The following is a 26,845-nucleotide window of genomic DNA, read 5'->3' as shown; positions in this document are numbered from 1 at the left end:
GCCACACATCCAAAATATTTAGGTCTCAATAAGGGTTAAGATGTTCTTGATATTTTAGCATGTTCTCTGTTATGACATTCTTCAGGACTAAAAACCTAGTTTGCTGTGATGGTCAGTAGATAACAACTCCAGTGCTTGCATAATACAGAATTTGTGCGTGTGCATGCCCGTTTCAGATTTGACATGGAGCAGAGCCAGGCTCAGGCCGAAGTACAGAGAGAGAGGAGCCAGAGGGAGAGGCTAGCCCGAGAGAAGGACACAATGACTGGGGAAATCTTCAGCCTCCATCAGCAGCTGCAGGTAAGCCACACAACATATCATTGATTGATCCAAATGTCTCCTCAGGAGATAACATTTCTCTCCTCCATGTTCTCTGTATTTCTAGAAAAATAGGCTGCTCCAGGTGTGGCTGCATGTTTGTCTGCATCTCTCTGTGTGTGTCTGTGTGCCTATATCTCTATCTGTGTCTGTGTGTAGAAGTGTCTGACCATCTTTGCCGTCCTCTGCAGGACAAGGACAGTGAACTGTGTGCTGCCAATATGAAACTACAGCAGCTGGAGGCAGAGCTCCAAGACCTCTCCTCCCAGGAGTCGAAGGACGAGGCATCATTGGCCAAGGTCAAGAAGCAGCTTCGTGACCTTGAAGCCAAGGTCAAAGACCAGGAGGAGGAGCTGGATGAGCAGGCTGGAACAATCCAGATGCTGGAGCAGGTGGAGAAAATGTGCTATAAGGAGGAATTATGTGGTGCAGTGGTACATAAGTAAAATACAGCACCTCAAGTATCAAGCTATCTGGTCTTTCAAATATGTATAGATAGATACATCTCAAAGACCAGATGTAGTTCTATTTCAAATTGTGAATAATTTTTGACCAATCCCGTTACATTTTCGAATTGCATTTCTCACTTTCTATTTTTCATTGTAATTCCAAATCTATATATGTATGCATTTTTTTGGTGGCTATATCTGTACAACTTTTTTTTTAACTTTTTTTTTAACTTGTTTTATGACACTTGCTGTACGTGTCCCCATTCTCCAGGCTAAATTACGGCTCGAGATGGAGATGGAAAGGCAGCGGCAGAGCCACTCCAAAGAGATTGAGAGCAAGGATGAAGAAGTGGAAGAGATCAGGCAGTCTTGCAGTAAGAAGGTAAGGGCAGGCACGTCATGCTCATTCTTCCATTTTATAAGCTGCTTGACATGTTTTCCTTATACACAACATCCCTGATCACATGTTCAGTGAGACCGCACTGACTAAAACATGTGTGCATGCAATTGTAATGCAGTCGGTCATGTGTCACACGTATGTGTGTGTGTGTGTGTCTGTGTGTATCTGTGTCTGTGTGTCTGTGTGTCCACGGCTAATCTCGCAAACTACTGAGCCTGGAACAAAACATTATGTATTCAGGTATGAGTAATAAAAGTAAATGAAAAGATGATCGTATTTCATAAGTCAGCCAATCATTCACTACTGATCCTAGCACAAGACAACTGGAGGAACACTGGATGAACCAAAAGTAATAACCTCTGTCTTTATTCTCCCAGGGTTAGGGTGAGACCAAAACCTTTTCTATTTGGGAAGTGCAAATTCAGATTAGACTTGGTTGCATTCATGCAAGGGTCCACCTAGGGGGCTGCACATCCACAGACTGACACGCAAAACATTTTTATTAGGTACACTACCGTTCAAAAGTTTGGGATCACCCAAACAATTTCGTGTTTTCCATGAAAAGTCACACTTATTCACCACCATATGTTGTGAAATGAATAGAAAATAGAGTCAAGACATTGACAAGGTTAGAAATAATGATTTGTATTTGAAATAAGATTTTTTTTACATCAAACTTTGCTTTCGTCAAAGAATCCTCCATTTGCAGCAATTACAGCATTGCAGACCTTTGGCATTCTAGCTGTTAATTTGTTGAGGTAATCTGGAGAAATTGCACCCCACGCTTCCAGAAGCAGCTCCCACAAGTTGGATTGGTTGGATGGGCACTTCTTTGAGCAGATTGAGTTTCTGGAGCATCACATTTGTGGGGTCAATTAAACGCTCAAAATGGCCAGAAAAAGAGAACTTTCATCTGAAACTCGACAGTCTATTCTTGTTCTTAGAAATGAAGGCTATTCCATGCGAGAAATTGCTAAGAAATTGAAGATTTCCTACACCGGTGTGTACTACTCCCTTCAGAGGACAGCACAAACAGGCTCTAACAGGTACTATTTAATGAAGATGCCAGTTGGGGACCTGTGAGGCGTCTGTTTCTCAAACTAGAGACTCTAATGTACTTATCTTCTTGCTCAGTTGTGCAACGCGGCCTCCCACTTCTTTTTCTACTCTGGTTAGAGCCTGTTTGTGCTGTCCTCTGAAGGGAGTAGTACACACCGGTGTAGGAAATCTTCAATTTCTTAGCAATTTCTCGCATGGAATAGCCTTCATTTCTAAGAACAAGAATAGACTGTCGAGTTTCAGATGAAAGTTCTCTTTTTCTGGCCATTTTGAGCGTTTAATTGACCCCACAAATGTGATGCTCCAGAAACTCAATCTGCTCAAAGAAGTGCCCATCCAACCAATCCAACTTGTGGGAGCTGCTTCTGGAAGCGTGGGGTGCAATTTCTCCAGATTACCTCAACAAATTAACAGCTAGAATGCCAAAGGTCTGCAATGCTGTAAATGCTGCAAATGGAGGATTCTTTGACGAAAGCAAAGTTTGATGTAAAAAAAATCTTATTTCAAATACAAATCATTTCTAACCTTGTCAATGTCTTGACTCTATTTTCTATTCATTTCACAACATATGGTGGTGAATAAGTGTGACTTTTCATGGAAAACACAAAATTGTTTGGGTGATCCCAAACTTTTGAACGGTAGTGTAGATTTTGCATCTTGTCTTATAATGGCAGGCAAAACATTGTTTTTTTGGGGGTTTTTTTTGTTTGTGTGTGTGTGTGTGTGTGTGTGTGTCCGCTGCTAATCTCACATACTACTGGAACTGTCAGCCTAATAATTTTTGCACACGGTTATGACTGTATGATCAGGGACCTCATGGTTGCATTTATTCAAAACCTTTGAAAAACCTGTTTTATACCACAATTGAGTGCTAGCTCCTCAGCTGGTTTTTCACCTACATCTGAGCACTGCAGATGGGGAGATGCGCCTGGCGGGGCTCTGCACTCTACTGAGTGCACTCTTCTAGTTACAAATGTGCTCAGGGACTCCTGCATGGCCCACCTTACCAATTTATTTGCAGTATAGGTCATTTTAGCCACATCTTGCATAGTTGTCAGTTACTAGTTCTTATATAGTGTTTCGGTTATATAATGAATTAATCTTAATTCTACGTCACTTAAATATATGTTTGTTATGACATGCAACTAGAAGTGTGTGGTGTGGTTCAGGTGGTATCAGTTTGTCTTTGGCCTATATGACAAGGTGGCCTTCAGGGCCACCTTGTCATATGACTTTGTTTAGTGATGGTCATCTGCTTGTGTCCTGACACTGTCCATATGTCCTGCAGCTGAAACAGATGGAGGTACAGCTGGAGGAGGAGTATGACGACAAGCAGAAAGTCTTGCGTGAGAGAAGAGAGCTCGAATCCAAACTGCTCACAGCCCAGGACCAGGTACTTCCATTACACTGACTGAGACTGGCTCACTGTAATCACGGGTGTTTGTGTGTGCATGTGTGTACTTGCATGTGGTCATGTTTTTTTTATTCCAATTATATGCCACTTGAGTGCCACTTTTATTGACTGCAGTCCACCCATTTTGAAAGTTGTTGTTAGTCTTGCAATTACCGATGGGTTTTGAAACAATAGAATAAAGATATAGTCAGTCATAGCCTCGGTGAATTGTCATAGAGCACATCCATTTCATGGCACCGATAATTAAATGTAAAATATTAAAATTTGACATTAATGACTCATTTAGAACATTGGACAAACATACAATAGTGGAATATTGCTTCTTTTTTATTTATTTATTTATTTTAATTGTTAATTGTTAATTTTGTTATTATGTTTATTATTTTGTTTGATTATTCTGTAACGATGTGATTCATGAATGCATATGCATACACATGTTTGTGGTTTATTCTGTGCATTTGTATGGTTGCTACTTATGCTCACTGCAGGCCATGCTTGTTTATAAGATGCTTTGTTAGTCTGGGGATTTTTCTTTGGTTTGGAAACTGAACAAACAAGAATTACATTTGGCTGCAGTGTACGACTGAGGTATCTTGTTTTTCAGGTGAGCCAGAGGGATGTAGAAACAGAGAAGAGGCTGAAGAAAGACCTGAAGAGAACCAAAGTCCTGCTAACCGATGCCCAGATTATGCTAGACCACCTGAAAAGCAATGCGCCCAGCAAGCGAGAGATCGCCCAGCTCAAAAACCAAGTACACAACTGTATTACCTGCTATGCTGCACTGCACCTTAGCAAGTCTACCATCTAGTTTAGGCTAGAGGTTTAAAGAGTGATGCCGAAAATAAGTTATACATTCAGGGGTTAAACTGGGCCAGTGCTGGCCTGAGCTCAGCACTGGCACTTAGGTTTCCAAACCTCATTAGACAGAGCTAAGGCTCGGCACATCAGGTTCCCGCACTTTTACTTATAAATTATTCTTATAAATATCTTTCCCTTGACCTATTGTTTAAAAAACGCAGCCATTTTTCTTTAATAATTGAAGGAAAAGGTGTGTGTGAGTGAGTTTTATATATATATATATATATATATATATATATATATATGTGTGTGTGTGTGTGTGTGTGTGTACACACACACCTATATATATGTGTGTGTGTGTGTGTGTGAATGTATATATATATATATATATATATATATATATACATATATACATATAAACTTATTTCAGGTTCTAAGTGACATGGTGTCATAATGCTGAAGAGTGTCTTCTCACCCACTGCCAACAACAGAATAGACTTGATAGATTTAAGATAATTATTATATTAGTATGATTTGCCCTCTGTACGTTGTATGATTGAGCCAAAACAAATGCTCAAATATATGAGTTTTACATTTCACAAATATGATGTATACATATACTATTCCCCCCCCCCCTCTTATTCTCCCCAATTGTACTTGGCCAATTACCCCACTCTTTCGAGCCATTCCGGTTGATGCTCCACCCCTCTGTTGAGCCGGGGAGAAACTGCAGACTACCACATGCCTCCTCCGATACATGTGGAGTCGCCAGCTGCTTCTTTTCACCTGACAGTGAGGAGTTTCGCCAGAGGGACGTAGCATGTGGGAGGATCACGCTATTCCCCCCAGTTCCCCCTCACCCCCGAACAGGCACCCTGACCGACCAGAGGAGGTGCTAGTGCAGTGACCAGGACACATATCCACATCCGGCTTCCCACCCACAGACACGGTCAATTGTGTCTGTAGGGACGCTCGACCAAAACGGAGGTAACACGGGGATTCAAGCCAGTGATCCCCGTGTTGGTAGGCAACGGAATAGACTGCTACGCTATCCAGATGCCCTACATATACTATTTAAAAAACATAATTTTCAGCATGTATGCACACCTACCAACTCTCATGATTTAGAGCTCCCCCATCTCAGGAAACCCAATTTAAACACTGGATACATGACAGGTCTAATTCAAATACACTCTTAAATTTCCCTGATAATACGAAAAATAAGCACAGCTTGATAAATCCTCTGTCTTCTGACTAGCCTCTTTTTTTTTTAATGTTGAATTCATTGTTGACCCTGGTTTATTGATGTTTCTCTGCCCCCCCCATACCGCCACCTTCCTTCTGCCTCTCACAGCTGGAGGAGTCAGAGTTCACTTGCGCAGCATCAGTGAAGGCTCGTAAGGCCATGGAGATTGAAATAGAGGACTTGCACATCCAAATGGACGACATAGTCAAAGCCAAGATGTCGGTGAGTCTCAGCCTATAGCTGCTGGATTGACATTGATCAGCCATTTGATGGCACTCATTCTTTTATTCATCCAAGTTAATGGGCCTGTCCGATTCTGTTGAATTAGATGGTTCATATCCTTATTCAGTCTGTTCTTGACAACAGCATTTTAATTTATTTTTACTCTTCATGTTTGATTATCTTGCCATCATTTTACGTTACAAGTTTCAATGTGTTTTTGTAAATCATAATTTGCATATGAACATTGTATTGTGCATTTGTGACTTGTGAAATACTAAATGACCACAACAGTAATGACTATGACATCTTTAATTATGAGAGAACTTGTGCCTATCAAATTTTCGCTCTTGAAAATGCAGAGCAGTTCCAATAATAATATGCACACTTCTTCCAGCCATGGTGGGGTGTTGAACTAATAAATTCTATTTGGCACATGTCTCATTTTGCCATTTTGTTGTAATGGATAAATAAGCTCTTTTAAGCCTTTTCCCTGTCATCATTATGGATGTCTCTTGAGAGCCCTCTCTGCATTTTAGAGGATATTGTAGGCTGAGGATGTTTGTGTCTCCAGGGAAGACATAGAGTGCTTTGTGTCTGTGCTCTGCTTGTTAATTGCTACGCTTATAGCAAAGAAAGGTCCTGTAAATGTCTCATATTAGAAAATGCATGTTGAAGGCCCGAGTCTGTATCTCCTAAATGTGGAGGATGAACTCTCAATGGGACACAACCAGTATGCTGCACTGGTCACACTTTTCTCAGCCTAAATGAGCCAATTGATTATCTCAAATTGGTCTCATCCTCCAGCCAGAGCCCTGTCCAGACTATATTTTATAGCCATTAGATGCGATTCAAGGACTGCCTGGGCATGGCTAGCTAATGACCATTTATCACATTCAATAGCGCATGAATAAAGCCTGTCATTCCACACTTCTCTCTTTTTCTCTTGCTCTCTCTGTCTCTCTCTCTCTCTTTGTCACTCAGCTGGAGGAGCAGGTTAGCCGTCTGCAGAGGGAGAAGAATGATCTGCAGTCTCGTATGGAGGAGGACCAGGAGGACATGAATGACATGATGAAGAAACACAAGGCTGCAGTTGCCCAGGTAGCACACCCTGCCCAGGTTCACAGCTCACAGCATACCACTTTATCACACACACACACACACACACACACACACACACACACACACACACACACACACACACACACACACACACACACACACACACACACACACACACCTCAACTGCCCTACAAGAGACTTATTGTCCTACACAGGAAACTTTAGCCATGAGAATAGATGGAATTGTTACAGATGATGTGACACAATCTCTGAGGGGAGTATATCATGGTTGTTTTTCCAGGCTTGTGATGGACACAAAATTTGTATATATCTTAATATTACAGTACTATTAAAATAACTAGTTTTTTGTACTTAACATAACCTAAACAATCCTGAGTAAGTATGTGTCATGACACAGAAAGAGATGCAATTTCTTGTGCAAGAGAGGATATGAAATGGACAATATCCTACATGAATTCATTGTTTTTCTTTAACACTCAAACAGAATTTTTCAGATAATTGCAGCTTCAAATGCAGACATACGTGTATGCATGTGCTCTCTCTCTCTTTCACTCTCGCACACAAACAAATTCATAATCACAAATGCTACATACTGACTTAATCTGTCTTTATGTGTCTGTACACTAGTCTACCAGAGACTTGAGCCAGATCAGTGACCTGCAGGCCCAACTGGAGGAGGCCACAAAGGAGAAGCAGGAGATCCAGGAGAAGGTAGAATAAGTATTCAAGAAATCTGTGGCTATCTTCTTCCAATAGGCAGCATGCTTAATTATAACCTCTGTCTGATTAGGTCTCTTCCTTTAACCAGTCACACCACATCTCCTTGTAGATCCACTGATAATTTTGACCAGGAATGTTTTCCTTTTTTTTTTTTTTTATTGTAACTTTTCTCAGAGTTGCACTCCAATTTGCATTTAAACAGTGGGAATCGGGGAACAGGGTGGTTCAGTGGTTAGCACTCTTACCTCACAGCAGGAGGGTCCTGGATTCGAATACAGCCCATCTGTGTGTAGTTTGCATGTTCTGCCTGTGTTTGCATTGGTTTTCCCCAAGATATTCTGTTTTCCTCCTACAGTCCAAATACATGAATGTTAGGTGATTTTGGAGTCAGTTGTACATAGGTGTGAACGGTGAGTGACTGTGCATGTTGGCCTTGTGGTAAACTGGCGACCTGTCCAGGTTGTCTTCCTAATGTCCTCTGGGATAGACTCCAGCTCCCCACAACCCTGAATTGGATTAAGTGGGTATAGTTAATAGATGGATTGATAGAATTGGGGAACATTGCAGGTTAGGGAAAAAAATGTGATCTCACTCTCTTGCAAGTACGTTAAGTGAATAACTCTATTGTGAGGTGTAGGAAATTATATCTAGCACTCAGCTTAGTTTAAGAGCTGGTTACCCCTAACCTCAATGCTGTTGATTTGTCTCTGCTGTTGCCTGGACATTTCACTCATTATCTTGACCTGCTTTGTATTTGAAAAGTCACAACCAAACAATTATTTCCACTTGAATATTTCACTCATTCTTGAAGAGGTAGTAAAACTTTTTTTTTATACATTTTTGGAGCTGAAATCCTGTTGGTATGACTCCAGGGTGGTAGAACTGATTGTCCTGGTAATAAATTCAACAAAAAAGAGACCCCATTAAACAAACACTTTGGGGAAGAATCCAGTGGGAAAATGCACTTGACAATAAATACCCTCCATGGGTGACATGTGGGGTCCAGTGCATTAGACTAATAAAATATGAGTCGATAAAAGTGACGGCATTAGCCAATGAAGCTCTCTGGGTAGACTGCCACATTCAGCCCCCCTAAACAACCATCTGTCCTCTTCATTTGTGCACTTTTTTTTTCACCTTTGTCAAAACGGAAGGGGGTGGAGATGGGCAAAAAAAAATTGTGTTCACTTGTTCTTTATATGCAACATATTTTTATGCACATTTTGAAGTATTGCATTAAGAAAAGGTTTATGGAAATGACAAAATTCGAAAAAAACTTCCTCAATTTTGCAACAAAAAAAAAATGCTCACTTGAGGTGGTTTTTTGCCTTTTTCAAAAAAAGAGTTAATGCACTAAATGGGATATTGAAAAACTTTAAGTTCTGACGTAGTGAACATTTAACTCATGTGACTGATCAGCTGTGCATGGCACAGTGGTTCCAGCAAGAAGGTCCTGGGTTCGAGCCCCCGGGGTAGTCCAACCTAGGGGGTCATCCTCTGTGTGAGGTTTGCATTGTCTTCTCCCTGTGTCTGCGTGGGTTTCTTCCAGGTGCTCCAGTTTCCTCCCACAGTCCAAAGACATGTAGGTCAGGTGAATCGGCCATACTAAATTGTCCCTAGGTGTGAATGTGTGTGTGTGTGTGTGTGTGTGTGTGTGTGTGTGTGTGTTTGTTGGCCCTGTGATGGACTGGTGGCCTGTCTAGTGTGTCTCCCCACCTGCCGCCCAATGACTGCTGGGATAGGCTCCAGCATCCCCATGACCCTGAGAGCAGGATAAGTGGTTTAGATAATAGATGGATGGACTGATCTGTCGTTTCCACTGTTGGAATCTTCCTGGATAGTCCCATTACGCGCATTTCTTTGTCTTCATCTCCAGACAGCATGAAACATGGCCAGCAATAGCTGATATGAAAGAGCAATTACAACTTTTCCAACTGAAACAAATTCCTGAAGACCTCTCTCCATTTCCTCTTGTAGATGGCCAAGGTGACTGGTTTTGCTTCCGCTGCTCTGTTTATTAAAGCCATGCGTAAAGCCTATACCGCCAACCTCAGACAAAACTATGCATTGTGTAGCATAGTTTATTCGCTCCAAACCAGTTGATGGAGATGTGCCTAATTCGCATTTTCTTTTTTTGTTTTTTTGTTTTTTTTTTTTACGACATTTCAAAAGTTCACCTAAAATTTGTTTGACAATTAATGAAAACACAGCTAGTGATCCAAAAATAAGACTGTGAAAGACTGGTTTGCCAGTTTGCTATTATCGGCTAATTGGACCATTTTATGTGTTGATGACTTAGTTTTTTTTTTTTTTTTTTGGACCATCCTACAAAATGGATAAATACAGTGGGATAATCAAAAAGATGCATATTCTTGTTGGGATAATTTGTTGAATTTACTTTATTATGAAGTCCTGGAAAGGCAGTTAAGTCACACAATGACCATTAGTTGCTCACACTTATTCTTTGAGGTGTAATACCACACACACAGCCCTACTCCCATGCATCTTCATGAAACAACTTCCTAATTTGCTATTTGCTCCTAAAACCCATGGAAATTACCCCAAGATATCAGGCAATTTTTAGATCTCCAAGGGAAGGTGGTTAAAGCCTCTGGCCTTGCAGTGGTTATCATAGGAGAAAAAGAAGGCTTTCTTTAATGACATCAAAGGGGAACTTCAAGTCCTCCTCAGTTAAGAAGAAAAGTCCCTCATTAGGTGCCGTGCTGCATTTCGGGCTGGTTTTTGTTAAAATGTATCTTTCATCCTCTTATCAGTGATGAGAAGGAACAAAAAAAACCCCTTTCAGATAGCACAAATATGCTTAACGTTGATCTTCCCCCTCCTTTCTGGCTGATTTATGAATTTAAAATGTATCTTTTGCCCTTTATTCATACTGGAAGAACAAGAATAAATGAAACTCCCCGATTAATTTTTTTTCAAAGAGTCAAAAGACGGATATTTTCGCTCAAGATCTGGGATAGATCATTTTGAGATAGCTGCTTAAGAGAAGGTAAAAGACCAGAGGTCGAGGCAGGAGTGTGGGATGTGAACTGTGCACCTCAGAGTGACTGTCAAGAGTGTGCTTTTGTAAGCTTATGTGTGTGTGTGTGTGTGTGTGTGTGTGTGTGTGTGTGTGTGTGTGTGTGTGTGTGTGTGTGTGTGTGTGTGTGTGTGTGTGTGTATTTGTTCTTCCAGCTTCATTCCCTCCAGAGCCAGCTAGAGTTCCAGGAACAGTCCATGGTGGAGAAGTCTCTAGTGAGTCGTCAGGAGGCCAAAATCCGTGAGCTTGAGACCAAACTGGAGTATGAGAGAACCCAGATGAAACGCATTGAGGTGAGATGATTCCTGGGATCAGAGTTTCTTATATCAACGCATTCTCATCCCAGGAAGTCCTGTATTGGCCCTTTTGCCAAAGCATCGATGTAGCATCAATCAAATTACTTTAATCTTATAGTCCTGTAATCGTCTGAAAACAGAGACATAAAGACATGTCAATGAAAACACCTATATTGAGTTGTACGCTATGTTGAAGCACAAAATTAGTGATCATAGACTGAATCAAAGGTGACAGAAAGATGTATTTTTAACATTGCGGCCAATGGGAGAGAACAAATTATACCCTACTAAGATGAATCAAAAGTGTATCAGCCATGTTTGTGAAAAAGATCTGTTTATAGCTAGGGTGCTAACTTATGATGTTGATAGGTAACTCATGGTGACAATTCATTGATTGTCCAATCAAATCAGGGTATTACATGATGCAATTTTTATTTTTCTTAGACCCCCCCCCTTTTTTCTTCCAATTTATACCCGTCCAATTACCCAACTCTTCTGAGCCATCCCGGTCGCTGCTCCATCACCTCTGCTGATGGGGAGGGCTGCAGACTACCACATGCCTCCTCTGATACATGTGGAGCTGCCAGCCGCTTCTTTTCACCTGACAGTGAGGAGTTTCACCAGGGGGACGTAACATGTGGGAGGATCACGCTATTCCCCCCAGTTCCCCCTCCCCCCTGAACAGGTGCCCCGACCGACCAGATGAAGTGCTAGTGCAGTGACCAGTTCACATACTCACATCCGGCTTCCCATCCGCAGACACGGCCAATTGTGTCTGCAGGGACGCCCGACCAAGCCAGAGGTAACACGGGGATTTGAACTGGCGAGCCCCGTGTTGGTAGGCAACGGAATACACTGCTACGCTAGCCGGATGCTCCATACATGATGCAATTTATTTATTTATTAATTGCCGTGGGGAACACGTCCCCCCCCCCCAGTGTACGACAGAGGGAAATTTGACCATCTCAAAAACTGTCAATTCGATAAAAGTCCCAGCTCATGAAACTGCACTATGTCAGGTACTTTCTTTGTTTAATTGCACTTTGTTCGGTGAAAGCAGCATTGACTATAATGTACTGGGTTCAAATTCAGACAGGAAGAAGAAGCACCACTTGCGTTCTTTCGGTACAGATGTTAATCAATTGAGTTATGAGACAAAAATGTTTGCAGAACTTGTCCTGAGGTCTCTGTCTCTCTTGGGTAACCTGCTTCACTAAAAGTAAATATCAGTAGGGTGTCCGGGTAGTGTGGCGGTCTATTCCGTTGCCTACCAACACAGTGATCGCCAGTTCAAATCCCAGTGTTACCTCCAGCTTGGTTGGGTATCCCTACAGACACAATTGGCCGTGTGCGTGGGTGGGAAGCCAGACGTGGGTATGTGTCCTGGTTGCTGCACTAGCGCCTGATGTTGTCAGTCGCGGCGCCTGTGCAGGGGGGAGGGGGAACTGGGGGGAATAGCGTGATCCTCCCACGTGCTACGTTCCCCTGGTGAAACTCCTCACAGTCAGGTGAAAAGAAGCGGTTGGTGACTCCACATGTATTGGAGGAGACGTGGTAGTCTGCAGCCCTTCCCAGTTCGGCAGATGGGGTGGAGCAGCAACCGGGACGGCTCGGAAGAGTAGGGTAATTGACCAGATAAAATTGGAGAGAAAAAGGAGGGCGTGGGAAGGGAGATCTAAAAAAAAAGAAAAGAAGTAACTTCAGTGATCCTGGATAACCGGTGTCATGAAGCTGGTTATCACCAGTCTCTATTAACACAGGGGTTTCCAGCTACGAGTGGAAGAGGTGGGTTGTTAACCGCTGCATTACAAGTCATTTAATCAGAACCATGAATAACAAACTGAGATGAGTTAAAACGGTCAGGTAATCGTACCAGCTGGAAAAATCAGTTACAGCAACAATTAAAAGTGATATTCACCAAAGGGAAATTTAAACAATATAATCACATAACTAAAACATGATAAGAAGCTTTAGAAAAACTAGAAATAATTTCCAAATATTAAAAGTAAGGCTAAGGCTCAAAATAAGTGTGGATATATATGTATAGCCTAGGCTACAGTATGTCTTTAATAAAAGTGAGTACTTTTTGTTTTTGGTCGGATGATGAACAAACTATTCTTGAGAATGTGCTGCACATAAAAAGCGTATCAATAAATCTGTTGGTCTTTATTGCTTGTCACATTATTGTAAACTCAGGACTTTTTTCAGGATCCTGTAGGACTGATGACTCTGTTTTATCAGTGGTCTGAAATCTTCTCTGCACCATTGCACTTCATTGCCTCTTATTTCGCCTGTGTATAGTCAATCCTTGTGTATATATCTAAAGATTGTTGTGTTTTTACTCTATGTTAAGTACTCCGAGAGCCACGAAACCGGAGTTAAATTTCATGTGCGTGCAACTTACATGGCCTGTAAATCTGATTCTGATTGGTCAGTGGTCGGCCTATTGTACAGTTTTGATATGATACTCTGAACTTAACCTGCCATGCAGCATACGTTACCATGGTGATCTACCTGGGTTAAAAGTGAGCCAGCTTTGTGATACACACACACACACACACACAGACACACACACACGCTCTCACTCCCCCCCCCCCCCTCAAAAAAAAAGTCTGAGTGGTGATTTCACCCTTGATGTTGACAACCAGGAAGATAATTTTTCCAGGGGCTGTAGCGATATTATCACAGCGGTCTAATATTTTGGATAACTTTACATTAACAAACCTTCTATTAAAAATATGAGATTGGAAAACAGACTGAACCTTTAAGAGGAAGAAATATATAATACATGTTCAGTAATTGTGACAACCAATCGGCTGCAGGTGATTGCTAGTCATTTTATTCCATGGGCTCTCTTTCAGTGTGATCTCAGTATTTATTGAAATTACTGATATCCACAGTATATAAAAATGTGGCGTGGGAAAAATGGATATTATAAGATTTTGTTTCTACTATGTTAAGTTTCTTCACGTGACTGGATAATTTAGGAACAAAAGATTTGGAGGTTGGCACTTGGTTCAATGGATCAGAGAAATAGGACTTGCACACTAAATGAAGCACAGTCGACTGTAATAGTTTTTATTTATATAGCACCTTTCCAGAGTAAGTATCAGTATAACATAACACAAGAAGCGACAATCGGAATGTGATGACAAAACAATGACAAATCAAAACTCATTCAGAAGAGGGTGAGATGGAAACAGGAGGACCACTGTAAGAAGAAATTAATCTTTGAATGAGATTTGAAAGATGTAACGGAGGAAGTGTCATAGATGGTCTGTGTAAGTGAATTCCAAAGTTTGGGAGCCATTACACTGAATGACCTGCCACCCATAGAAGACAGTCTGCTATGAAACAGTCAAACAGTCTGTATAGCAACAATGCTAAATGTGCTATTATAAATCTGTTTTGGAGAATTAAATTTAGTATGCAAGTCCTATTTCTCTGATCCACATTTTATGTCTTGGACTCTGCACCTGAAGGTATTTTTAAGGTGTGTGGGTGTGTGTCTTTGGGACACCTTTAGTTTAGTTAAGTGACCATACAAGCAGCGGGTGATCAACTTAGTACCATTTACACAAAAATTAAAAAGAGGGAATTGCTATGGTAGACTAGGATCAAGCATGCAATGATTAATGTCAATCTGAAGACCTCATTTCATTTATAAATCTGTGATCCAATTGATGTGAGCTATGTGACCTGTGTGATTGAAAGATCTAGCTGGCTTAGCTTTCCCCCCCCCCCCCCAGAGCCTGGTGGGTCGTCTGAAGGAGAACCTCGAGAAGATGACAGAGGAAAGAAACCAGCACAGGGTTGCTGAGGACCGAGAGAAGGACCAGAACAAGCGCATGCAGAGGCAGATACGCGACATGAAAGAGGAGATGGGGGAGCTGTCCAAGAAGGAGACTGAGGCCAGCCGCAAGAAACATGAGCTGGTGAGGTCTATAGAACTGCCAGTAGGGGAAATGGGGAGATCCATCAAACCTGATATTATTATTAGCTATTAACTGAAGGAGATTATTAAAGAGAAAGAAACCATGATTCTTCTGTGGCATGATCCATTCACTAGGAAATGGACATTGAGAGCCTGGAGGCAGCCAATCAGAGCTTACAAGTTGACCTCAAGTTGGCCTTCAAAAGGATAGGTGACTTACAGTCTGCCATTGAGGATGAGATGGAGAGTGATGACAATGATGACCTCATCAATAGGTACAGAGTCTTTTTCCTAAGAATATCCTCTATTGCCTTTAAGCACTTTCATTTTCTATGTTTCAAGGAAAATTGTCAAATGAGGATTTTACACATTATGTTTAGCCTTCAGTTGACCATTTGCAAAATAACTTCAAGTCCCACCTCCCTTGTTGCTAGACCCTATTCAATCATCTCCCTTCGGGTAAAAGACTCAGCAGTATCAAGACCAGAACATCTCGTTTCCACAATAGCAACAATACCCTGCAGCAGTCTGCATCCTAAATGCTTCACTGATTGTACAAGTATAGTCTCCTTAAGCACATGCACTTTAATTTGTCCCTATAAGGGCATGGGCCATATGATTGCATTAACTGAATTATAATTGTAACAGTATGTTTTGTGGTTACTCTTTGTATGTATTGTGTGGTTATATGTTTACTGTTGTTATCTTTGAGCACACCGAAACAAATTCCAAATCAACTGTAAAGTTGATATTGCAATAAATTATTGAATCTTAGGTCCAATATACTTCAAAATAAGATCCACTATTATAACTTTAATGTCGCATCAAAACAGTAAATATGCTTGTGGATCTGTTTTACAGTTTACACAACACCTTTGCTACACTTTTTTTATTTTATCTCATTTATTTTCATGTATTGTGTGTTGCATCAAAGCTGTTGTTCATTGCTCTTGGTAGAGCATTGGAGCAGTGTCAGATGTCAGTAGAAGTAAAGAGGATTGCTCAGCACTGGTCGGTGGATGGCTGTGTCACCCACAACTTTGAAAATAGTCAATTACTTTGGCTGTCAATCTTGTATCTCTCCATTCTTATTTCCCACAATGCTGTTTCCCTGGAACCACTTTGTTTCACTCTTCCTTCTTTCGATTACATTTCTTGCTGCTCTTTCTCTGCTGCCCATTACTTCTCACCAGGCCCCTAATCCTGATATTTTGTCAATTTACGTTTTTTTTCCCCTTGTTTCTTACTCCCCCCCCTCTTTGTAGAGAGGTTGAGGGTCACGTGAGCTCTGAGCCCACAGAGGTAAACGTTGCAATAATACAGACCACTTAAAGGGAGACATTATGCTCCCTGGCTCCATCTGAGAATAAGGGCAACGACAGGATGAGTTGATTTACCGAGTCACTGCTTCACAATGGAAACTCTGTTTGTGTGTGTGTGTGTGTGTGTGTGTGTGTGTGTGTGTGTGTGTGTGTGTGTTAAACCTTTTCTTTTGGTCCAGTCTTATTTTTTCTCTCTTTCACACACTATTGTTTGTATATCTCACTCTTTTGTGCCTCTGCTTTTTTGTTCTCTCTTCTGTTTGGTCTCTCCTACACTTGGTCCAGTTTACAAGACATGGTGACAAAATATCAGAGAAGAAAGAACAAAACGTGAGAATGAAAAATGCATCCTTTCTTTGCCATCATGGTTGTTTTCAAGTCTTTTTCGCACCCGTTTCACCCACATGAGAGAAATGATGCAGCATCCTTGTTTTGTGTTGCTCACAGTCATTCTGGTGAGGGGGGAGAGGGGGAGAAAATAAGAGGGAATAGCACAAATTAGATATACATCTTCTTCAATAAGATAAATCTATAAGTCAACCTCCAAGTGCTCAAAAGATGTGGCTACATTGGAAAGGCAACATGTTATGTTGTTAAATTTAGCAATGTTCGATACTGCATCATCATCTCCTTGAATATCATCCTCATCTTCATCAGAGCTACCGCTGCAAATCTGCATCATGCATCTGTCAGAGAAAGGGTTAAAACAGTTGATGTTTTATACCACTATTCCACTGTCTTGATGCATGCTCAATAATCCAGGTAAGAAAATCAAAGAAAGTTGAATCAGTTCATCTGGATACAACGTTACGTTGTATCCAGATGAACTGATTCAACTTTCTTTGATCACTATTCCACTGTTTTGCCAACAATGCATCCATACCAGCACACTGTATTGTGTACTATATTGTAACAGTAGCATGCTTCATTGAAGGAATTGTGTAAAATATGTTCTGCTAGGCTAATTCATGGCAGTTCAGTAGTACAAGCAAGAACTCTAAATCTTGCTGCACTATTCAAATACATTCTGCTGACTGTCCCGTCATAACATGTATCTATATGCAATTATACATGGCAATTGTCATTATATTGCTGCAATTTGTAAATGATTCCCAGTACTGAAAGCCATACAGCAAATCTTTGCATTTACATCAATGGGGCCAACTCATAAGAATCCATGTGCTTTGTGAGCAGGATCCTGCAAGACAGTTTTGAGTAATACTGCCTTTCAGAAATGTATTTAAAAGGCAATGTGGCAATGCAATACATTATTGCTCCTTTCAACGATGTAGACGCTGTCCTACAAGGATTTCAACCTTGAGAATAATCTAAATATACAAATAATCATGGCTGTTTGCCTTCCTAACAATGTCAGACAAAGATAAAGACAGTCTGTTGTGTGCCCTTCAACCAAACTCCATGGTTTATAGTTTTAGCACAGTTTCACCTACTATGATAGGACTACTTCAAAAAAAGGTAGAATACTAATTGTAATTCATTCAATGATATGTGCAACTCTGCAGATAGTGCTGGTACAGCTGCATAAGTGGCAGCACACATTCTGTGACAGGACAATAATGGCACTGGATAATGCTCAGTGATTTAACCCCAGCTACCTGCCAGGGGTCAAAGTGCATGAAGACACTTGACTAATTTCATTTCATTGTGGTGAGAAACATGTTTCCCAGGGGCATATGGGTAGCATGGCAGTCTATTCCGTTGCCTACCAACATGGGACTCGCCGGTTCGAATCCCCCTGTTACCTCCGGCTTGGTCAGGCGTCCCTACAGACACAATTTGCCATGTCTGCGGGTGGGAAGAAGGATGTGGGTATGTGTCCTGGTCTCTGCACTAGTGCCTCCTCTGGTCGGCCGGGGCACCTGTTTGAGGGGGAAGGGGAACTAGGGGGGAGTAGCATGATCCTCCCATGTGCTATGTCCCTCTGGTGAAACTCCTCACTGTCGGGTGAAAATAAGTGGGTGGCGACTCCCCATGTATCGGAGGAGGCATGCGGTTGTCTGCAGCCCTCCCCCGATCGACAGAGGGGGTGGAGCAGCAACCGGAATGGTTCGGAATAGTGGGGTAATTGGCCATGTACAATTGGGGAGGGAAAAACAACAGACATGTTTACTTACTGTTTATGCATGGAAAGCGTGTTCTAACCAGCTGAAACTTGATGATTGACTAAGTCCCATTTGTATTTTTGTTTTGTTCGGTGGCAGCAGTTAAGCGTTAGACTCAATAATTCAGACGTTCATCAAAGCAGAATTGAAGGACTGCAGTCTTCAGTTTATACCAGGCAGGCCTTTTCATGATTTCCTGTTTTAACCTCTCATTGCTTCTTCAAAGAGACACGCCATCCTACTCTCTCTGAGTCAGCGCTCATTGTTATTCATTTTTCATCAGACAACTCGTGTGTATCGGTGCTCTGCCTCTGCCTCAGCACCACTCAAGGGAAAGAGGAATGATTTGCCCTGTTTACTTAATGGCAAATTTGTTCCTCCTGTAACCGAAATGCAGCTGCATTTTGTATGGATAAACTATAACAGAGGGGAGGAACGCTCAGTAAATTGGCGAGTGGATTTTCTGGATGGTTTGGATTTCCTTTTGATATGTGTGTAATGATCACTTTAATGCAAAGATGAAAAAAGCTGAATTTTTTTATGACTGAGGAATGAAGGTGTCTCCCTCGTGCCAATAAACAAGGCCTGTGCTTATGGTAGCAGACTATCATGGCTGGAATAGCCACAGTATGTCTTTTTATCTCTGGTTTATCATACAGGGATAGTGTCACATAGGTATAGGACCCCTTAATCAACACTGGGTACATTTAAAATGTTTTTTGATGGATACATAGAATCAAATCCAAGTTTTTCTTATGCTAATTCCAGTATGGTTATTACCCTTGAGAAGCACAGCCTGTATAGGGACGTATTACACATGATTTTTGGTGTGCGCTGCACATTGTTTACATAATTTGAATTGATGCTCCATGCCTGTTTTTTTTTCCTTAGGAGTTAATGCTGATGTATACGGTGAGGATATTGGATTTGGTAGGAGCTACTGCTGAAGTGCTAAAGTGATAGGAACAAGCCATACAAGATTTGATGCTGAGTATAAGTATTTGTGACAAAGATTTACAACCAGTGGAGGCCAATTGTCAGAAGCGATTAATGTCCAGTTCTATATTCTTGGGGCTTGTTTGTATCGGTGAGCCTCAGGACTGGTTAGCCAGTGGTGTGGGGCCAAGGACAAATTGCTTGTGACACCATTTGCAAAGCACTCAATTGCAATGCACCTTTTAGTTCACATATGTATGTATGTGTGTATGTTTGTGTGTATGTGCGTGCACGTATGTGTGCATGCGTGTGTGTGTGTGTGTGTGTGTGTGTGTGTGAGAGAGAGAGAGAAAGAGGGAGAGACAGAAGAGGATATGCAGTATACAGGTAACAATATATTGCCATGCAATACATCATGATATAGAAAAATGTCATATAATGCATTGTTGCACTGGTGAAGGCATTACATCATCAATTACAATTTAGACTTGGTATCAACTATGACAACTACGGCTGTGAAATTTCACAAATTAACAGGATAGTTACATGTCAAGCCATCAACTACATAATTCCTCAGATGGAGGGAGAGCATTGGTCATCTTAACATTTGAGAGTTGAAAGTTTTGAAATATATAGTATATATTTCAAACTCGCTGATCAGCCGATACCGTAAATCCATTTTCAGATTGTATTTTGTATGATTTCTAGTTTTATTTATTTACTTTTATTTTTATTTGTTGTATTTCAAGTGTATCAGGTATTATACAGCAGAGAAAGACAATACATGGCAAAGGTGAGACATACAAAAGCTCGGCTTCAAGTCACTGTCAGCCCACTGCCTCGTGAAATGTTCCTCGAATCAAATTCAGAAATGAAAACACTTAGCCTCCAAACATAGAAAATAAGATTAGACCACTTACCCTACCTGGACCCATAACTTCCTTTTCCCTGGAAGCCTGACTATTAATGATAAGGACGTTAAATAATAACTAAAAAGCCAGTGATAATTTTCTCAACAACAGGAGGTACGAGAGATACCATTCAATTTAGAAAAAGCACATCCATTGAGGAAGCCTCTCTCTGTCCTCTCTAATTTTCTCCATCCCTTTATCTCTTTCCCTCTCACTCTCTTACTCTGCATCCCTCCTACTGCCTTCTTTCTAGTAAATAATTTCTGGCTTTCAGGTAGACCACCCTGAGGGAGGGGAGAGAGGAGCAGACTCTTTGTTCTGTATATATACATGATTGAATTTGTGACACAGCCTCGTAACAAAGGGAATGCTATGCCATTCAGTAGAATACACACGTTGGTGGCATATACACTACCGTTCAAAAGTTTGGGATCACATTGAAATGTCCATATTTTTGAAGGAAAAGCACTGTACCTTTCAATGAAGATAACTTTAAACTAGTCTTAACTTTAAAGAAATACACTCTATACATTGCTAATGTGGTAAATGACTATTCTAGCTGCAAATGTCTGGTTTTTGGTGCAATATCTACATAGGTGTATAGAGGCCCATTTCAAGCAACTATCACTCCAGTGTTCTAATGGTACAATGTGTTTGCTCATTGGCTCAGAAGGCTAATTGATGATTAGAAAACCCTTGTGCAATCATGTTCACACATCTGAAAACAGTTTAGCTCGATACAGAAGCTACAAAACTGACCTTCCTTTGAGCAGATTGAGTTTCTGGAGCATCACATTTGTGGGGTCAATTAAACGCTCAAAATGGTCAGAAAAAGAGAACTTTCATCTGAAACTCGACAGTCTATTCTTGTTCTTAGAAATGAAGGCTATTCCATGCGAGAAATTGCTATGAAATTGAAGATTTCCTACACCGGTGTGTACTACTCCCTTCAGAGGACAGCACAAACAGGCTCTAACCAGAGTAGAAAAAGAAGTGGGAGGCCGCGTTGCACAACTGAGCAAGAAGAAAGTACATTAGAGTCTCTAGTTTGAGAAACAGACGCCTCACAGGTCCCCAACTGGCATCTTCATTAAATAGTACCCGCAAAACACCAGTGTCAACATCTACAGTGAAGAGGCGGCTGCGGGATTCTGGGCTTCAGGGCAGAGTGGCAAAGAAAAAGCCATATCTGAGACTGACCAATAAAAGAAAAAGATTAAGATGGGCAAAAGAACACAGACATTGGACAGAGGAAGACTGGAAAAAAGTGTTGTGGACGGATGAATCCAAGTTTGAGGTGTTTGGATCACAAAGAAGAACGTTTGTGAGACGCAGAACAAATGAAAAGATGCTGGAAGAATGCCTGACGCCATCTGTTAAGCATGGTGGAGGTAATGTGATGGTCTGGGGTTGCTTTGGTGCTGGTAAGGTGGGAGATTTGTACAGGGTAAAAGGGATTCTGAATAAGGAAGGCTATCACTCCATTTTGCAACGCCATGCCATACCCAGTGGACAGCGCTTGATTGGAGCCAATTTCATCCTACAACAGGACAATGACCCTAAACACACCTCCAAATTGTGCAAGAACTATTTAGAGCAGAAGCAGGCAGCTGGTATTCTATCGCTAATGGAGTGGCCAGCGCAGTCACCAGATCTGAACCCCATTGAGCTGTTGTGGGAGCCGCTTGACCGTATGGTACGCAAGAAGTGCCCATCCAACCAATCCAACTTGTGGGAGCTGCTTCTGGAAGCGTGGGGTGCAATTTCTCCAGATTACCTCAACAAATTAACAGCTAGAATGCCAAAGGTCTGCGATGCTGTAATTGCTGCAAATGGAGGATTCTTTGACGAAAGCAAAGTTTGATGTAAAAAAAATCTTATTTCAAATACAAATCATTATTTCTAACCTTGTCAATGTCTTGACTCTATTTTCTATTCATTTCACAACATATGGTGGTGAATAAGTGTGACTTTTCATGGAAAACACAAAATTGTTTGGGTGATCCCAAACTTTTGAACGGTAGTGTAAATATGTGGCCAAATGATGTAGTTTAGTAATTTGGGTGGCAGTAGCTCCGGCAGGTTGTCTGGTAACTGGAGGGTTGCTGGTTCAATCCTTGGCTCCTCCTGACAAAAATGTGGAGGTGTCCCTGAGCAACACACCTAACCCTTAACTGCTCCTGATGAATTGGTTATTACCTTGCATGGTTGACGCCATTGGTGTATGAGAGTGTGTGTGTGTGTGTGTGTGTGTGTGTGTGTGTGTGTGTGTGTGTGTGTGTGTGTGTGCATGGGAGAATCTGAGACATTAAATGTAAATACGCTTTGAGTTGCTGCTGCAGCTAGAAAAGCACTATATGGGGCACCCGGGTGGCATGGTGGTCTATTCTGTTGCCTACCAACATAGGGATCGCTGGTTCAAATCCCCATGTTATCTCTGGCTTGGTCGGGCGTCCCTACAGACACAATTGGCCGTGTCTGCAGGTGGGAAGTCAGATGTGGGTACGTGTCCTGGTCGCTGCACTAGCGCCTCCTCTGGTCAGTCGGGGTGCCTGTTCGGGGGAACTGGGGGGAATAGCATGATCCTCCCATGCGCTACCTCCACCTGGTGAAACTCCTCATTGTCAGGTGAAAAGAAGCGGCTGGCGACTCCATATGTATCAGAGGAGGTATGTGGTAGTCTGCAGCCCTCCCCTGTTCAGCAGAGGGGCTGGAGCAGTGACCAGGATGGCTCGGAAGAGTGGGGTAATTGGCCAAGTACAATTGGAGAGAAAAAGGGGGGAAAATACAAAAAAAAAAGTGCTATATAAAATGCAGTCCATTTACTGATAGTATGGCTGTCATCTCAGATGACTGTGTTTGCCCCTGATAAGCATTTTACACTTTGTTCCACGACTCTAAGATAACCCAAGAAAAAAAGATTTGTAACGTTTATTGGTACTTCTCATTTTTAATGTCTGAACTAAGCCGAGACATTTTGAGGCGTTTGGCTTGTTGGCATTATCTATTTTGTCCGTTGTTCAGACGGCACAAGAGTGTTTGACCGCGAGGAGGAGTAAGGTCTTATTACACCACTCAATCAATGTTAATTAATTAAACATGAACATTTTAAATAATCATAAATGTAGAACTTGAAAAACTGTAATGAATCAAAATGAATTGAGGTCATAATGTTTTGAAAATCAGTCTTTACACTCAGTCATGTTCTGAAACCCAGAAATGTCACATGAGGCTTCTCAGTCAGTCACCCAGAGGCCCAGTGCTTACCACAGCTACATAAATCCAGACTAGCTGCACTATTTGCCATTTTTTTTACTGAATTCAGCTATTTTATTTCATTAATTCTTTAGCTAAAGAGGATATAATAGCTAGTTATTGCTTGTTGGAAAAATAATAAACTCAAACAAATGGAGTTGGTGATTTTCTTATAAAATCATGTAGGCCTACTGTGCAAAGGTTTTGTTCATGACATGACTATCGATTGTCAGGTTGTGCCTTTTCCCTTTTCCTCTTACGATGCAGAATTCAGAAAATTCACCTTGGCGTTGAAGCAGATAAATGAGGATTGACCTTTTCCAGGCGTGATCTAATATGCTTTCTCATTAGAGTCCATGGGTCTCTGTAAACTGCTTGTTATTGTCAAGTCTGGGGCTGGAGGGCTGTCTCATTGGCTCCACCCCAATAACAATATCTATGAACCACACACATGTCATACAGATGCTAGCTGCCTGGCCCCAACCAACAAAGTTAATTAGGCCTTCAAGAGCTTCATTTGCATTCTACTCAGAGAAAGGACTTGATGTGCTCAACCGTGATCACTCTGCACAAAGCATCTTGAATGTTTCTATAGTGCAAGTCAACAAACAGGTGTTGCTAATCTGATACCTGGATTGTCTGTGCATCATACTCATCCACAAGTATTCTTCCTTGTGAAAGCAACAAAGCCACTCTTTGACTAACAAAATGCTGCTGTGGAACCTGAAAACTATTGATTGTCACTTTTTTTCTGTTCCTGTGTAATAAATCTCCTAGTGTTGGTTCAGTTGTCCCTGTCCTGAGTGATGGATTCTCTACACTAACTCCAGCTCACTTTCTCTCTACACAGTGGGGATGAAACAGAGACAGACTCGGAAGTGGAGGACCGTGTGGATGGAGTTAAGTCTTGGCTGTCCAAGAACAAGGGCTCCACAAAGACCCCATCAGATGAGGGAAGTCTTAAGAGCACAAGGTTAGAACTGTCACCCCTGTTCTTTGCACAATGACAAACTCTTGTGGCACATCTGTAAAACTTGACAGAGATAGAGTTATCCTCATTGCCAGCCTTAAAAACGCCCAGCATTACCTAGGACAGTGTGCAACAGAGGGGTGAGTATTTCATCTGATGAGATGTCAGCTCTCTCTCGCTGTCATCTCTCTAATGACAAGAGACGGCAGCGGGAAGCGGCTGCTGTCAGATTTATTGAAGTGGCCCATGGCCAGTTGGCTTACTTGCTAAATGGCCGCTCTGCTTCAATTGGATATCTTCCCACTGGCTGTTCTCACTTATTATATACATACCAGCTATAGTCTCAGCTACTTTATGTCTTATCATTCATGACTTTATACTGATGCCAAGGACAAAACTTATAATGTTTAACATCATGTAAAATATTGTCAAAGGCACAGGGATAAAAAAATCCCAGCAATTGCGCTTCCTAATTCAAGACACTAATCCAAATGAGCTATCACTCTGTTATTATATTTTGCTAAAAATAAATTCCAAAAGTGACTCAAATTTATTCCTTTAAAGTTTATGGAATACTTTATTTTACTGTCTCTCTTGTGTATTTTTGCTCTGTTGCTCATGTGGTGTCAATTTTTCCTATGTAACTCATTAGATATGCAGCCAATTCAGATGCCAAGGAAGTGAAAGAGGGTAAGGAGAAGATGAATGAAGGAGGCAAAGAGGGAAAAGAGATAGAGCAGAACAGGTCAATGTCTGTAATGAGTTCCCTAAGCTACAGGAAGCGGTCCAATTTGAAAGACTCAATCGGGGGGACAGGAGATGAAAGTTCCTTGTTCAGTGCACTGAAGGAACAACCAGACATGCCAGACCACTCCTCTGTCCGCAAGGCCAAGGCAAAGTCTGGGGAAATCCAGGAGGACTGGAAAAAGGCTCAGGATGATCTGGATGACAGGGGCTCTGTAATCTCCATGGCCTACTCTGAGGCCACCAGCAGGGCTAGGAAGGGCATGGAGTGCCGTTGGACCTCCCGCGGCAGCCCAGACTTCGATAAAGACTCCATGGTGTCTTCCATGGCTCCCAGCAGGATGTCAACTCGGAGGGGCATGCTGGACTTAGATGATGATAACAAATCCACCATCAGCAGCGTGAGCCGCTCCAGTCCTCGGTCACTGCATCGCAGCGCCTCCTGGAAGGACGACAGGCGCAGCAACTCACGCATGTCTCTGGCCCAAAGCTGTGGCCTCAGCGAGTTTGGTGTGTGCATTGATGACAATGATGCATTGAGTGTAGCCTTTAGCGAGGGGGGTACCTCATCTTACAGCCCCCACTCTCGTAGCCGCAGTTTGTCCACTCCCCGGCAACCCCGCACCTCGGAGGACAACCCGCCTGACACATCTGACATTAAGACGGTAACCCACCGCAACTACCTGGACCCTGACTTAGAGGCTGCCATCAATGAGGTGCTAAGCTTCAAACCTATCAAGTTCAAGCGCAGCAAACTTGAAGACTCCGGGGATGAGGAAGAGGAGGAGGAAAAGAAGGGCATGGGAGCAGAAAACAACAGGAAGAGTGTGCACAGTCTCAAAGGAGATGATAAAGGACCAGGTAGTTCTTCCATTTTGTCTCGATCCGCATCTGGCTCTGCACTGGACTATGGTAGCCGGCCGTCTAGTAGCATCAGTACCACCAGCTCCCGCAGTCGCAAGTCAAAGAAGAAGAAGAAAGTCTCTGAGTCAGACAGCTCATCCTCAGATGATCGTCACAGCAGGAGGAGCTCCAGGGGGAAGAAGGGCAAGAAGTCCAGGAAGCGATCTAAGAAGAAGAGTGAGTCTGAGGACTCCTCTTCCTCTTCAGATTCATCAGATTCATCTGATTCTTCATCTGACTCCACCATCTCCTACCGCAGCTCCAGCAGCATTAAAAGAGGCCCAGCTCCTCGCACCTCAGCCTCTGGAGATGAGGAGACACCTGTAGGTCAAGTGCAGCTCAGCAAGAAAGAGACCAAGAAGAAGCAGAAGAAAATGGACAACCTGGTGATGAAGTACCTCTACAAGCCTGAGAGTGACTGAAACCAATAGAAGAAGGTGATACTTGGCATGACTCTAACCCAGAAGCCTGGAATTATTAGGTTTGAAATAGGATTATTGCACTAAATTAACCAACTAACCCCGTGTGCTGTCTCTAATTACATAGTATTACTGAATGCGATGAGCTAGAATTTTAAAATAATTTGCTTGTTGGCTCAAGGTCTCAAATCATTTATTATGCAGAGGGATCTTTTGCCAAGCATTTTTAAGTAGACTTTCCCTCTGAAAGATGGCACTGGCATAGTTTTGCTGGCATAAAGATTGG

The 26,845-nt window shown here is 42.0% G+C and overlaps 1 protein-coding gene across 1 annotated transcript in view; it reads left to right on the top strand.

Moving 5' to 3' along the window:
• Positions 1-26,562, top strand: part of LOC130116648 (unconventional myosin-XVIIIa-like) — a 96,092-nt gene extending 69,530 nt beyond the window's left edge. The window contains exons 27-40 of the mRNA XM_056284625.1: positions 177-300; positions 510-710; positions 1,039-1,149; positions 3,515-3,619; positions 4,245-4,391; positions 5,793-5,906; positions 6,888-7,004; positions 7,614-7,697; positions 10,902-11,039; positions 14,792-14,977; positions 15,112-15,251; positions 16,584-16,628; positions 24,374-24,496; positions 25,146-26,562. Coding sequence (XP_056140600.1) covers positions 177-300; positions 510-710; positions 1,039-1,149; positions 3,515-3,619; positions 4,245-4,391; positions 5,793-5,906; positions 6,888-7,004; positions 7,614-7,697; positions 10,902-11,039; positions 14,792-14,977; positions 15,112-15,251; positions 16,584-16,628; positions 24,374-24,496; positions 25,146-26,562 — 3,052 coding nt within the window. The remainder of the gene's footprint in view (positions 1-176; positions 301-509; positions 711-1,038; positions 1,150-3,514; positions 3,620-4,244; positions 4,392-5,792; positions 5,907-6,887; positions 7,005-7,613; positions 7,698-10,901; positions 11,040-14,791; positions 14,978-15,111; positions 15,252-16,583; positions 16,629-24,373; positions 24,497-25,145) is intronic.
• Positions 26,563-26,845: the final 283 nt, after the last annotated feature.

The sequence above is a fragment of the Lampris incognitus genome, chromosome 8 (assembly GCF_029633865.1).
Source record: "Lampris incognitus isolate fLamInc1 chromosome 8, fLamInc1.hap2, whole genome shotgun sequence".
Lineage (NCBI taxonomy): Eukaryota > Metazoa > Chordata > Actinopteri > Lampriformes > Lampridae > Lampris > Lampris incognitus.
Note: the sequence above shows the minus strand (reverse complement) of the source record. Positions and strands in the feature narration are given on the sequence as shown.